Consider the following 14,188-nt stretch of genomic DNA (forward strand, 5'->3'; position numbering starts at 1 on the left):
GTCAAACACTTTCTCAATTCAATAAATCATCACAACACAAACAAATAGATAGATAAACAGAGAGCAAGAAAGCTAACTTGAACGATAAAAATGGAGGTTCTGCACTTTTCAAAGAGAAAGAGTCTATATGTTGTGATGGTTCTGGAAGAGTGAGAGAGAAACAGAAACAGAACACAATGTTTGGTGAAGAAATGTAGAAGAAGAAAAAGGGTTTCGGTGGGGAAGACGATGAAAAGGGTACGAGGGTTACAATGCAGAAGCGAAAAAATGAGACGGGATTAACCTTGTACATCAATTTTTTATCAGACCTAACCTCATCTTTTATATTTGATTAAATTATATATTATGTTGACATGTTATTATATAAATTTAGTTTATACTATGGTCACAATAAACGGTTAAAAAAATATAACATGTAATATAAACTTATACTGAACTTATATATAACATCATTAATGCCCTAAACGTTTATTTGTAGGGAAGCAAATACAATTTTCTGTCTCCATCAACTCTACAGTTAGTAGTGATTTTTAATTTAATTACAGAATATAAATTGTATTAATTAATATAATTATTAATGGATGTAAATTGAGTGTAAATCAATTAAAAAAATTGCTAATAAAATTTAAAAATGAAAAAGAAAACATATTGAAAATATAAAAGGAATAAAAAATACTTGATTTATTTAAAATATATTCTTTTAATTTTTTGTAAAAAATCACACACACATACACACCACACACACATATATATATATATATATATATATATATATATATATATATATATGTATGTATATATATTAAAAAAAAAAAAAAAAGTTAATCCAAACTCCAGTCGCGGTTTGAGGGTTCTAACTTGTGAAGGTTGAAGAACGACCTCTCTGCGAGTGTATAGACCACGCTACATTAGCCGTCGCGGATTGCTGATTTCATCTTTGTTGATGTTAATAAGAACTAAACAGGTTAGCTCAGTTTACCCACTTATTTTTTTGTCTGTTTCGTTTATGTGTGCGTTCTGACATCACGGAATTTCAATTCATCACTTCTCATTCATTTGGGGTTTTCGTTCGATTCCTTTTATTCTCTATTGCATCCTCCCTTAATCAGCCACACTTTTCCAAGTAAAGCAAAATCGATAATTGTGAGTTTGCAACACACTTGTTTGCAATTCTTTTTAAGTTATTATCAGGTTGATAATATTTCGCATTTCTAAATTGTAAGTTTTTTTTCAGCTGTGGAAGGAATGATGTGGACAGTGCATTTCTGTTTTAGTTATATAAATATTGGATAGATTTCTACCACATGTTAAATTACATAAATAATTCCGTAATATTTATTTGTCTAATGTAGTGAAACAAAGCTTATTTGTCTAATGTAGTGAAACAAAGCGGATATGGAATGCGTGGTTCAGGGAATTATAGAGACACAGGTGAGTTTATATTTTCTTCCAAGTTTCAATTGCCTTTTTCTTTGAAGAAAGGTGAGAGATGTTCTGGAATTAATTTGATTTGGCTACACTGGTATTATGATGCACGGGCACGGACACGGACACGGACACCTACGCCTGCATATGTGTGCCTGCGTGTGTGTGGGATGGGCGTGTGCGTGCGTCATCTTGCTGGTACTCTGCTGTTATAATTTTTGGATCTGATGTTATAGTCCATCATTCTTCATGTTAGAGCTATAATCTCCTCCAAATTTTTCTCTTCCTTTGTTTCTAGCATTGCTGACCATGATTGCTCATGTATTGGTTTGGTTAAATTTGGTGCATGTTTGTTTGCAGCTTATTTGGAGATAATCTTTTTTTTTTTTCAAAATCTCTCTCTGGAAACTTCCAAAAAAAGCGTTTACCCCAAAATTAGCTAATTCAAACATGCACTTAGTATTTGAATTCAATCCTTGAGAGTTAGCTTATGGTTCTGTTAACCCGAATACCCTAGATACTGAGGCAAAAGATTGAGTAGCTGCCTGATTAGACCCCTTTCTCAAAACAAAAAAAAAATGCAGAGAAAAAAACTTGAAGGCATAGAAGAAACAAATTTATGGTTACTAAATGATCACTAAAATGAGTTTTCCAGTTAAAAGAATGAGTTTTATATAATTTAAGTCACATTTTCTGCATAGTTTGAGTAGCCCCAACATTGCGGGTTTGATTTCTTTAATGTGATATTCCCTGTTCAAATGAAAAGGAAGCTGCAAGGCTGACGTCCAAACATGTAATATGCATATTAATACTTTCAAATGGAATAGTAACAAAAACTGGTCAACAGAATAAGGTCCAATGCTGCAATAAACAAGTTGAGGAAAAACCCTAAGAGATGATGTTCAAATTCGGATTTATGTCTCTTTGAAGTGGATTTTTTTTTCCATCTAAAAAAAAATATAGCGTTGGCAATGGCTTGTAAAGAAAGAAACAGAGTAAGAAACCTATGAAACATCAGGTAAACATTATATTGATGGCCTCTTCTTTGTTGAGTGCTCCCACATTCCCTGTTCCTTCCTTTATCTTTCCTTTGTTACTATTTGGCACCTGTAACTAGTTTACCCTTAACTCCGTTACGGGTATAATTGCAAAGTTCTGCCTGTATCAGGCCTTAGCTTTCCGCAATTGAATTTATTTATTTTTTAAATTAATTTAAGATTCACCAAAGTTCATGTTATCTCTTACATGTGGTTATAATATTTATTACATGTTTCTTTTATTGAGATTTGATCATTTAAAAGTTAAAACTTCTCTGAAGCTGAATTTTGGGTTGGAGAAGCTGATAGAGAAATAAATAATAAGTATCCAAATATCTCAATGTGGTATGCAAATAACGACCTGCTTTAAGCTCTCTAGAATGAAGTCTAATATCATAAGATGGTATTTGGAAATTTGCTTGCCATGATCCAAAATATTTTACTGTTTCGTGGAAGTATTGAAATATCAAACTGTTATTTACGATTACAAGCTTCTATTGGCTTAACATACAGAAATATTCAACTTTTCTCACAAAGTATTCACATATTAGCATTCCAAATGGCCATTTTCACTTCTACTAAAATTTTCAACTGAGATTTTTCTTTGAAACCTCTTTAAAACATGTGTTGAATCTTGTGTTCACATGATCTTTCTCCTTCTGTACCAATGTATTTTTCCCTTTGGACAGCTCATTTGTTTGTTTCCTTTCCCAGAAATAACTTGATCCTCTCCTCTCAGATTTTAAACTATTTAATGTTTTGTTAGACTGTCACTGTTCTCTAGTAGCTTGGGTATACATGATGATATATTATCCTATGTTTGATTTTGTTTGGAATCTCCGTATGCAGGACAGTTTCTTTCTGATGGCTACTGTTGCTTGCGTTTGTTTATCTCCCTAGTTCACTTCTGCACTCATTAGAACTGTGTGAGAATTTGACAGAACATCCTAGAATTACATTTCATTGAACATAAAGAATAAAGGAAACATTATTTTAGCTCAATATATTAATAAGATGTGCTTTAAGATAATGAAGACATGTTATCTTAATATTAAATCCTTTTCAGAAGGAAACCTTCATATGGAACGACTGTGTTCAAGACAACCTTGACAATTGATATTTTGCTATCTTTCGCAGCATGTTGAGGCCCTCGAGATTCTTCTTCAAGGACTATGTGGTGTTCAGAGAGAACGATTGAGGATCCATGAGATATGCCTCAAGAGTGGTCCAAATCTGGGTGAGTGTTTTCTTCCAATATTTTGTTAAGCTGTGGGGTGGGGCCAACAACATTTACTTTTATTTCCTGCTATGAAAGAATTTTTTTTTGGTAGATAGTTATGGAAGAAATTTTATTACTAAGAATAAAGGGAAGAATAGCAATCTCCTTGGAAAAACAAATATGAAATAACTCTAGAAGGAATATCGTTGTTACTTGTTTTACCCTTTCTGTTCTGTGACGTGGAATATATTCATGGTAGTCCTAGATATAGGTTGAATCTGTATTTCATTTTTCCTAGATGCGGGTTAAGTGTTTTCACATCTTCTATGATTCTCTCAACATTATTGTCTAGTTTTCTTGAATGAATGTATGTATCCAGTTTTCTATAGTATATCATTTCTGATCTTTCTCAAGCTGATCATGATTTTATGGCTTTTCTTTCTAGGCACTGTAACCTCAGAGGTTCGATTGTTATGTGATCTAGAGCAGGCTGAACCGTCATGGTAAACCAAGGAACTTTATTGTCGTTCACTTGTTAGAACTTTTTCCCTACCCATATATACATTATCACGTGCTTGATGACTTATTCAGGACTGTTAGACATATAGGGGGTGCAATGAGGGGTGCAGGTGCAGAGCAAATTTCAGTTCTGGTTAGGACAATGGTGGAAAGTAAAACAAGCAAGAATGCACTTCGTTTGTTTTATGTACTGGGGTACAAGTTGGACCATGAGCTGCTGAGGGTGGGGTTTTCCTTCCATTTCTATAGGGGTGCGCAAATCACTGTAACAGTTTCATCAATCAATAAAATGCTGAAGCTGCATGCAACTGATGAGGCTGTGCCAGTAACACCTGGTATACAGATGGTTGAAGTAACAGCGCCTGCATCTGCTGAAACCTATACTGAAGTTGCTTCTGCTGTGTCATCCTTCTGTGAATACCTTGCACCGTAAGAATCTTTCACTGTCTTCTCAATTGAACATTTTTATATACTTACCACAAATCGTTTATTTACCCGGATGTTGGAGCTGCTAGTTTTGTATACACAATGGTTGGTAATTGGCCTGTTTACGCTGTTGTTAATTTTCTTTGTGATTGGCCAGTGGACAATCTCATTTTATAATTTTATTTGGCTTGTTTTATATCGCTAATCGTGATTGTCTAAGGTTTTCCCACCCTATTAGACTTAGTTAGCAGTAATCAATTTGGGGGGACTAGCAAATCTGCATAAGCAGATCATACTGTTGGTTTGTTCCTTCATATAAATCATTGACACATGCAACTCTTTCATGGCAATTTCTCAGGCTTCTCCATCTGTCAAAGCCAGGTATTTCAACCGGTGTTGTTCCTACTGCTGCTGCAGCTGCTGCATCTCTAATGTCTGATGGTGGGGGTACAACATTGTAGTGGATTTGCACTTTTATATATATAAACACACACTTGACGTACTTTAAATTTTCATGATCTAAATAGTGTCATCAATTGCTTCTTAATCAGTCAATTGGTATGCCAAATGTAATTTGATTCTTCCAAGTTGTTTGGGATTAGTAGTGTTATATTTTATCAGAAAAGAGGAGAAAATTGTTAATTGTTAGGACGTGAATGTGTCGGTCCGTACAATCTTAAACCATCCAAATTTAAACCCCAAATTCAATTCATATTCATGTATTTCTAAAATGGACCAAATTTTATACTTAATAGCATAAAACTGGTATCGAATCTGAACTGTTACAAGGACCTGAATTTCGTTCGGTCTTTATAATTACACACTCACAATACGAGAAAATTTTTGGATTTTTTCCTTTGAAAATTTATGCAAATATTTAAGGAGTTAAATTTTACACTAGCATATGAACTCAGATTTAAGCTAATTTTTCTCATTCGAAATTTTGACGTTAAAAAAAAAAAGAGAATTTTTTTTTCATGCACACAAATTAGAAGAGAGAGAAAAAGCATAGAGTGGAATGAATCTTTGGTGCTATTGTTGCATCAAAGATTCAGTACATCCCACCAACAGAAATTTTACATGCCAGCTAAAGTTTTTTTTTTTTTTCTGTCAAATTTTTTTTTCTCTTATAATGTGTAATGCTTCCATCAGTGGAATGCACTGAATCTTGGTGCAACAGTAGTACTAAAGATTTATTCCATAGAGTGAGCTTCACCTCTAATTCTGCCTCTGAGAAATTTTTTCTCTATTTCCTCAAAAAAAATGTAATTGATTTTGTTTTTAATATTTATAAATATTAAAATATGAATTAGTTTTATTTATATTTCATATATTTTAATATTATATTTAAAATGCACATGAATCATGATTTTAAACTGTTTTTTTTCTATATATATTGTAAATATTTTGGCTAAAACACAATTGAAAGAATAAGTAATTGTAGACTTTGCCTATTTGTCACCTTTCGTGTCCTCCCTTATACCACTTTGAGAGTAGACTTAAAATGAATTTGTAAGTTTCTCCGCACAATTATAAAAAATAATCATGATTCGGCATCGATTTGTGTGAGTCTCATAGATTAAAAAAAAAAACACATAAAGATATCATTCAAACCGCAACTTTCTTGAACGCCGAATGAGCATCTTTTATTCTATATTGTTTTTATTATTTTACTATGGAAGTTCTCAGTGGGTGGGTTGGGTGATGTTGGGGATAATGTGATATCTAATCTAATTGTTATAAAAATTGCACCTGCTATAGCTATTGCAGTGAAAACACCACTATAACACTATTGGTTTATTTCTCCACCTTACACTAGAAGCACAAAAACAATTGCTAATTGCCGTGGCCATCTTCGCCTTGTCGAAGTTTCGCAGCACTTTACTCGTACCAATAATTATTTGCCCTGTAAAATCTACAAAGGCCACAAAAATCCCAATCTGGGATATAAAGACATCTTAGTAAGAGTAAGTCAAGGTGGATATAACGCGAGGGTTTGTATTTCTCTATTCTCTAGAAGGAATCAGAAGTATATTACATCAAATATGTGTAAATTAGCAAATTCGAAAAATTCAAATGACTCAATAAGAATTAACAATTTAAAAACACTGTTGCATGTTATACAAAATAATGTATATTCTATTAATTTATAAATTAAAATAACCTACCTAGAATTGAAAAAGTTAATTAATGTAGATACTAAGAATGTGTCGTAACAAGTGAGTTTTATCCGACATATCTTGGCTAAGAGGGAGGACGGTTGGGGCCTACATGAATTAGGATATCATGTGGATCAAGCAGAAAAATATTTAATTTATATATTTATTGTCTGATTATGAAACTATTATGCTTTTTATAGATTTTCCAGTTTTTCTTTTAACATTCTATAAATTCTTTTAATTTGAGTTAAGGTTGCTGCACTAAAATTCGTTAATAATTATCCATTTTTATAATTTATTTTTTATACTCGCATTTTAAGAATTTTAATGACTTATAAAAAAAATGAAGGTCCGTCGCATGAAAATAAGACTCAAATCCTCTAAGTTCTTTTTACATTAGTATAAGATTAATAAGTTTTACACTATATCTCAATTATTGATGGACAAAAATCATCGGTTGATATTTATAGATAATTAATGATTAATCAATATTAATTAATTTATATGACTTCTTAAATGATAATCGTTAGATGCACAAAAATCAACGGTTGAGATGTGGTATTTATTAGTCTTACACCGGTGTAAAATGATCCTAATCCTATATATATATATATATATATATATATATATATATATATATATATATATATATATATATATATATATATATATATATATAGGGCTTATCATTTCTCAAGTTTCTTGAGATAATTTTATCACCGGCTACTAAATCATAACCGTACAAAGATAGATCAATGGTGATAAAGGAAGAGAAAGAAAAATGAAATCATAACCATTCAAATGTGAATCAATTAATATAAGGAAATAAATAAACAAAACGACGTAGTTTTTGGATAGACGGAGATAAATATATTTTAAGCTACTTGAGAAATATTTTTCTCATATATATATATATGAGGTAGGATCATTTGACATCAGTGTCAAATTTGAAATTTGACACCTCATCTAAGAGCCGTTAGATCAAAAAAGATCAACGACTCTTATTTGTAAGCATGTGACACTGTTGATCTTTTTTGATCTAAAGACTCTCAGACGAGGTGTCAAAATTCAAATTTGACACCGGAGTCAAAGGATCCCACCTATATATATATATATATATATATATATATATATATATATATATATATGGGAGGGGTTATATTTACAACCCAAATAGTTTACAAACTCTTACAACCATATCTTAACCGTTTATTTTCGCCAATCAACGGTTGTCATTTATTGTGAATTAATAATTAATTAACAAATTTGATTTGTGAAAATCTTAACCGGTGATTGACGGAAATCAACGGTTAAGATATGGTTGTAAGAAGTTGTAAACGAAAATAGTTTGTAAATATAACATTCTCATATATATATATATATATATATATATATATATATATATATATATATATATATTGGTTAAACTTACCACTAAAAAAGTTATAAGTTATAACCAATTTAATTATCATTGGATCAGAATTAAATCTAATGGCTCATAACCAATACTTATAATCTTAATTATCATTCTTCATCCTCTTTCACCTTCTCTCTAGGTCTGACAACCCTCCTTCTATCCTCTCTCTAGGTCTATTAACTGCACATGACAAACTAGTTAATTTGTCTCTCACTCTTCAAAATGATATACATAGGATATGATCAATTTACACGTGTAAGAATATATTTCTAATATCAAATCTTAATCATTGATTTTTGTGTATCGGCTATTATGATTCATTGAAAATTAATAATTAATTAATGAGTGTGATCCAATAAATCACAACTGTTACATTCACATAAATCAACGGTTAAGATTTAGTGTAAGGCTTATTATTCTTACACTAATATAAGTTGATCATGCCCCTATATATATAGTGCACTGGACGTATAAGTAATAAAGTCGATAAATAAGAGTATCCTTTCCACAAGGATTAATGTTTCAAACTTTAGTTCATTATTTTTACTTAGGTTGGCGAATTCGAATGAGAGATTTAATTAAAAACTAATTAATAATTAAAATAAGAACAAGAACAAGAATGCAAAATCAAGGATTCAAGCAATCAATAAAAGCATAGCTGGGGATTCGATTTCCCTCAACCTCCACTATATGTATTGAATTAAATCCTTAATAAAACATCATTTTTATATTGCCAATCGCTTCATCTAATTTAATTAAAACTCAATTCCTTAGTATTCTAACCCTTTACTCCCTTAAGAGAATCCTACTTCCTTAGTGTTTCTAAAAGGATTTAAGCATTAAAATCAAGAATCATAAAAGTGGTATAACTATTCAACGATTCATATGTCTAACCCTATATTCAAATAAATCAATGATAAATTTACCAACCCCGATTTGTATATCAATATCCCTATTGTCATAAATGAACCTTATACTAGTCTACAAGAAGATTAGCTCATAGAAGCATATGATGAACATACAAATTCATTCAATATAAAAAGAAAAAGTTGCATTAAAGATTATTTCAGAAACATAAAGATTCAATTAGGTTCCATCTAACCATAAGTACAAAGAAAATTAGCTGCTCATGGCAAACCAAAGACAAAAGAAATCATAAAACAACATTCCAATGAGGGCGTGGTGAATCTCTACAAATCCCAACTTGATCTCCCTTGGTGAAAAGCTCCCTCAGAAAGTCATGAAGATAATATTTATAAAGACGTATGCGCCTAAGAATTAGGATTAAGCTTTTCTGTTTTTGGATGCTTAGGTGGAAAATCTTTTGAATGAGATTTCATTATAATATTTGTAGCTCCATATCTTCCTAATTATCTAAAATACTAAAAAGTATAAAAATTAACTTAATTATTCATAAAAAAACTTAATAACAATTCATCTAATTATTTCAATATTAACCATTTAAGACATTATATTCATATTTTACTCCTTAATTAGGAGTTTTAAGACTCCATTTTGTTGGAAATCAACAATCAGACATACTCGAGATCGAAAGTCGAAAAGATAAAGGGAAGAAGAAAATGACACAACAATTTATCTTGGTTCACTCAATGTAAGCTACGCCCAGTTTGTCTGTACTATATTCACGACACTCGTTACAAGTCACTTAGTTTACAAGGGAATATAAATAGGATTTAGAAAACCCTAAAAATAGCTATTCATGGGTCTAAGTCCAAACTACTAAGAAAAGGATAAATACAATTACTCAGCAATGAGTCAGAGGCCTACAACAGTACCAGACATCTACGGGCTCGGGGGCGTTGCCCCTTGCATCCCCGCCGGGGAGGCTCCCCTAGTTGGCTTTCTGCTAACGCTGCCAACAAGGATCTCCATCTAAATGCGAAGTATGAGCAATATCCAATGTTATCTCCCCCTTAAATGTGAAACATAACGTTGGTATGCTTCCACTCAATCGAGTACCTGGCCCAAATACTCCACCTGCCTCTAGCCAATCACCAGGCTAACTCAAGCCAAACCCAGTTTTATACCACTGTCAGATGGGCGTAGGGAGGAGCCTGTGATAGGGGACCACCGCCAATGGACTAAGCTAGACCAACCACCAAGTGGGTCCGACACATTGTCACAACCCAAAATCTTAAGGCATTAGAGGAATAGGTCCTTCCACTTATATTAACTACACTTATTCCATTACCAACCAATATGAGACTCATCACACTTGAATATCCCAACATATTTTATGTTCAAAACATTATGAATTTAAGGTCTATAATATATATATATATATATATATATATATATATATATATATATATATATATATGTATGTATGTATGTATTTATATTTAACAAAGTGGGTTCTAGATTGCATTGAACACAATCTCAAACTTTCCATCAACCTCCTTTTAAGCAAGTACCATAAGTATCATCCTCCTACATAGGTTTATCCAAATATCAAAAGCATTCTTTTTTTAGAGATGCTAAACAAAAAGTTAGGATTTTACAAAAGAGTAACTCTACGATTCTCAAATACTAATATCAAAATAACAAAATTCAACTCCCATAATAAATTACAAATTTATTACAAATTCAAAATTTAAAATCCTAAAAATAAAGAATTTTTTTGAAATAAATATAACGATAATTAACTTCTAAAAATAAGTAAATAATTACAATTAAATCATTTAAAACACATTCCAACTTCCAAGTATTAGATATCAAATTATGTCAAATATGTTATTTTTCTTTTCTTCCCAAACAAATAACAATCATATTTGCTATTTTATTTAGATTTGGATTTGATAATAATTTGTTATATTTCAAATTACTACTTCTTTCAACAATTGAGTCATATTTATTGAACCACAATTCTGATTAACTGCGAGCTTCTTGAATCAATGATTGAGTCATATACAATCACAATACTACGTTTCCATTGCTATATAAACCATATCGATAACCTAGATATTCGATTCAATATATTTGAAGCAATTGGATAAAACATAATGCCAAATAATTAAGAATTCTTTAAGTGATTTCTCTATAAAGCACATGTCAACTTTTTTATCAGTTCAATTTTTAATTTTTTATTATTGATCCAAATAATGATTTTAATATACAAATAAAAAATTAAAATCTTTAGCAACATATATAATTTAGGGCTTTATATATATAATGTTACAGAAAAGTAAAATGCGGTATGCAAACGACATCGTTTTATTTACTTGCTTCTTTTTATTTACTTGCTTCCCTTTTTATTTGTTTATGAAAAGAGTTAAAAGGCGAATGCATAGTGGAATTTGGTGGGAATGGAAGGAAGTGAGAGTGAAGCATTTTTCTATTCACATAATCTGAGACCGCAACTCTTCCTTAACGAAGTTCCCAACACCTTCGACGATGTCGTCAACGAAGCTTGATTTCTTCTACTTGTAACACTAATCACCCCCTTTCGCCTCTTCTTTTTCTTCTTTTTAAGTTCCATTACTTAGTGTTCGTACATCGACCGAGGTGAACTCCGAAGGCACACAAAGGTCCGAAGATCTGAGAAAGGTTAATCTATTTTTTTATTTTTTATTTTTGTATTCAACACGTTTTCTCTACTAAATAATTAGGGTTAGGGGGAGTAGTTATAATAATTGAAGTTGATAATTTGCATTAACTGCTCTACATAATTGTTTGGGAAAAGTACTCACTTCATCCCTGTTTTGCTGTTCCACAAGTTTTTCATATGCCAAATTCGAATTGGTTCTTGATTATGGTTTTTTTTTTTTGGTAATCTCTTGATTATGGTTTTTGGGGACACGCCGTGAAACAAATGCCTCCTTAGAAACTACTTCTACTTCAAATTTGGGGAAAAAAATAATACTTTCTCTTTCCTTCATTAATTAATTAAGGACTAAATTTTATATAGGAAAAAAATTCAAATTTGTCTAAATTACATGTTAAGAACTAAATTTAGATACTTTAGTGTATGTCAATTACATGTTATGCATACCTACAACACCTTCTTAGCATGTAGGTTTATGCTTATGCATGTGTATTCTCTCATTTTTTGCTATCAGTATATCTTTTAGCTTATTTTTTTTTTAAACAATCTTTTAGCTTTTGTATAAATGGCATATCACTGCCATCTGTTATGTTATATCTGTCAATAAAGAAACACCTGTTCTCTAGGGAAGGAAGGATTGCTATTTGTGAGAATGAAAAAAATATAAAATAAAGTATCACTCTAAGTAAAGAGGTAGAATATTTGTAAAGCTATTTTCCTCAATTATATGTTACCTTGTGGTTTTTGGTGTCATGTGCAATATCCTATAACTATTTACCTTACGTGTGATTCCAAACAAATAGGATATGAATTCAAAATTAAACTTTGAGTTTTGTTATGAACTAAAGCTTTATCCTACCTGTTTATCTTATATAATTAGATCAATTTACTTTGTGATTTTATATGTTACATCTGAAATTGTCTAGCTATGTGTAACACCCCGTTCTAGAACCGGTTTGTTAACGTTGCTTCATGATATTAAGCGCAGTTACAATGACATCGGTTCAATTAAAAACTCGGGTAAATTTTCATTTTCTTTTTTAAAACGTACTTGATTTTCCTCATTAACACTGCCGAGTTTAAAATAACCAATTGCGTGACCATAACCTCATTACCTTGCGGAATAATCAGAACTAGAATTAACATCATATTATTATTTACTTGAGTTCAATACTAAACTCTCTTCGCTTTTTATTAAATTGTAAAACTTGTACTTCCTTATAGTTCTCATTTCACACTATACGTATCCATTCTTTGTTTACTTAAGAAATTCCTATACTTCCTTTATGGTCTCCTTTTTCCCAATATATTAAAGGATATTTCATTAACTACGTGTGGGTTTAAACCGCGCTCAAATCGGAGCACCGTAGCTCAAGTTACGCATTTTCTAAGAAAAGGGTGCAGAAATTTGCAGGACTCCCACGCTCATAGCGTGGGATCCCACGCTCGTAGCGTGAAATTGTCCCAAGAGGCAGAAAGTTGGCGCCCCAAGCGCCAATGCTACTGCCTCGTTTTGGCAGTTGGTGCCCTTAGCGCCAGTTTGGCGCCCCTGGCGCCACACAACAGGGCTGGATGACCAAAATAAGGTATTTTGGCCTACCTAAGATGTTTCATCCATAACTTTAGTTATACTTATCCAAATTACACAATCTTGGTCTCTATGGAAAGCTAAGAAGATTTTCTACAACTTCCATAAAAGACGCAAAGGTCCAAATCTATCATATGGAATACGAAAAATGGACAACAAGACAAGATGTCTTTATTTCTACATGGATTTTCAAACCCATGGTCCTCTTTCACCTAATTGACATCATATAGTCCTTCCAATACATGAATTCTAATCTTTCAAGGTACACATACATTAAGAGGAGCATGCATATCATTTAATCATACATATATCTCCATTAATTACAACACTACATCAGGTCTTAATTACAATTCTCATATATATGCCAAAGGACTTAGCTACAAAAGGAACATGATCAAAGCTATAAGCCATTTACAACAAGTCATTCATCACTACAATGATCATGCACTAAGTCCCTCAAAATACATAATGTGACATCAAAATATACATATAGCAAACATAAATAGCATGCAACTCAAAATATCCAGCTATCTGGTACAGTATACTTATGCTTCTTGCCTCGATCAACCTCACCTCTATCAGCACCTGAAATGATGCCCCACAACACGGGGTGAGATATACGAATATATCACAGTAAACCAGAGGTCCTTGGAGATCACTCCACCCTAAGGTTCACTTTCGATGCACACATAATCATAATAGCTTAACACATTCTTATCCACAACCATCACATGGACTTCCAAGAGAGATCCACTAAGGGCTATTTCTCTTAGGCTTTTACCACCTGGAGATCCACATAGGGTTGTTTCTCTTAGGCTCTAACCACCTGGAGA

At 31.9% G+C, this 14,188-nt stretch overlaps 1 protein-coding gene across 3 annotated transcripts; it reads left to right on the forward strand.

Annotated features, from left to right (window-relative positions):
- Positions 1-805: 805 nt before the first annotated feature.
- Positions 806-5,252, forward strand: LOC133286291 (mediator of RNA polymerase II transcription subunit 18). 3 transcript variants are annotated; one of them, XM_061483687.1, is made up of 6 exons: positions 806-964; positions 1,381-1,431; positions 3,600-3,699; positions 4,127-4,184; positions 4,273-4,629; positions 4,985-5,252. In XM_061483687.1, the coding sequence occupies exons 2-6, from the start codon at positions 1,396-1,398 to the stop codon at positions 5,085-5,087; spliced, it is 654 nt and encodes a 217-aa protein (XP_061339671.1). In that variant the 5' UTR covers positions 806-964; positions 1,381-1,395; the 3' UTR covers positions 5,088-5,252. The 3 variants fall into 3 exon arrangements, with proteins under 3 accessions (XP_061339671.1, XP_061339672.1, XP_061339669.1); XM_061483688.1 differs by having other exon boundaries at positions 817-964; positions 1,353-1,431; XM_061483685.1 differs by lacking the exons at positions 806-964; positions 1,381-1,431 and adding an exon at positions 1,469-1,623.
- The last annotated feature ends 8,936 nt before the right edge of the window (positions 5,253-14,188 follow it).

Source organism: Gastrolobium bilobum, unplaced genomic scaffold, assembly GCF_033153095.1.
Source record: "Gastrolobium bilobum isolate Gb01-03AN ecotype WA unplaced genomic scaffold, APGP_CSIRO_Gbil_v1 utg43831, whole genome shotgun sequence".
Taxonomy (NCBI): Eukaryota; Viridiplantae; Streptophyta; class Magnoliopsida; order Fabales; family Fabaceae; genus Gastrolobium; species Gastrolobium bilobum.

Coding starts and splice junctions, on each gene's coding strand:
- LOC133286291 (XM_061483685.1), top strand. CDS start 1,528: ATGATGCACGGGCACGGACACGGACACGGACACCTACGCCTGCATATG. Junction 3,700..4,126: donor CAAGAGTGGTCCAAATCTGG/GTGAGTGTTTTC, acceptor TTTTCTTTCTAG/GCACTGTAACCTCAGAGGTT. Junction 4,630..4,984: donor TTCTGTGAATACCTTGCACC/GTAAGAATCTTT, acceptor GCAATTTCTCAG/GCTTCTCCATCTGTCAAAGC.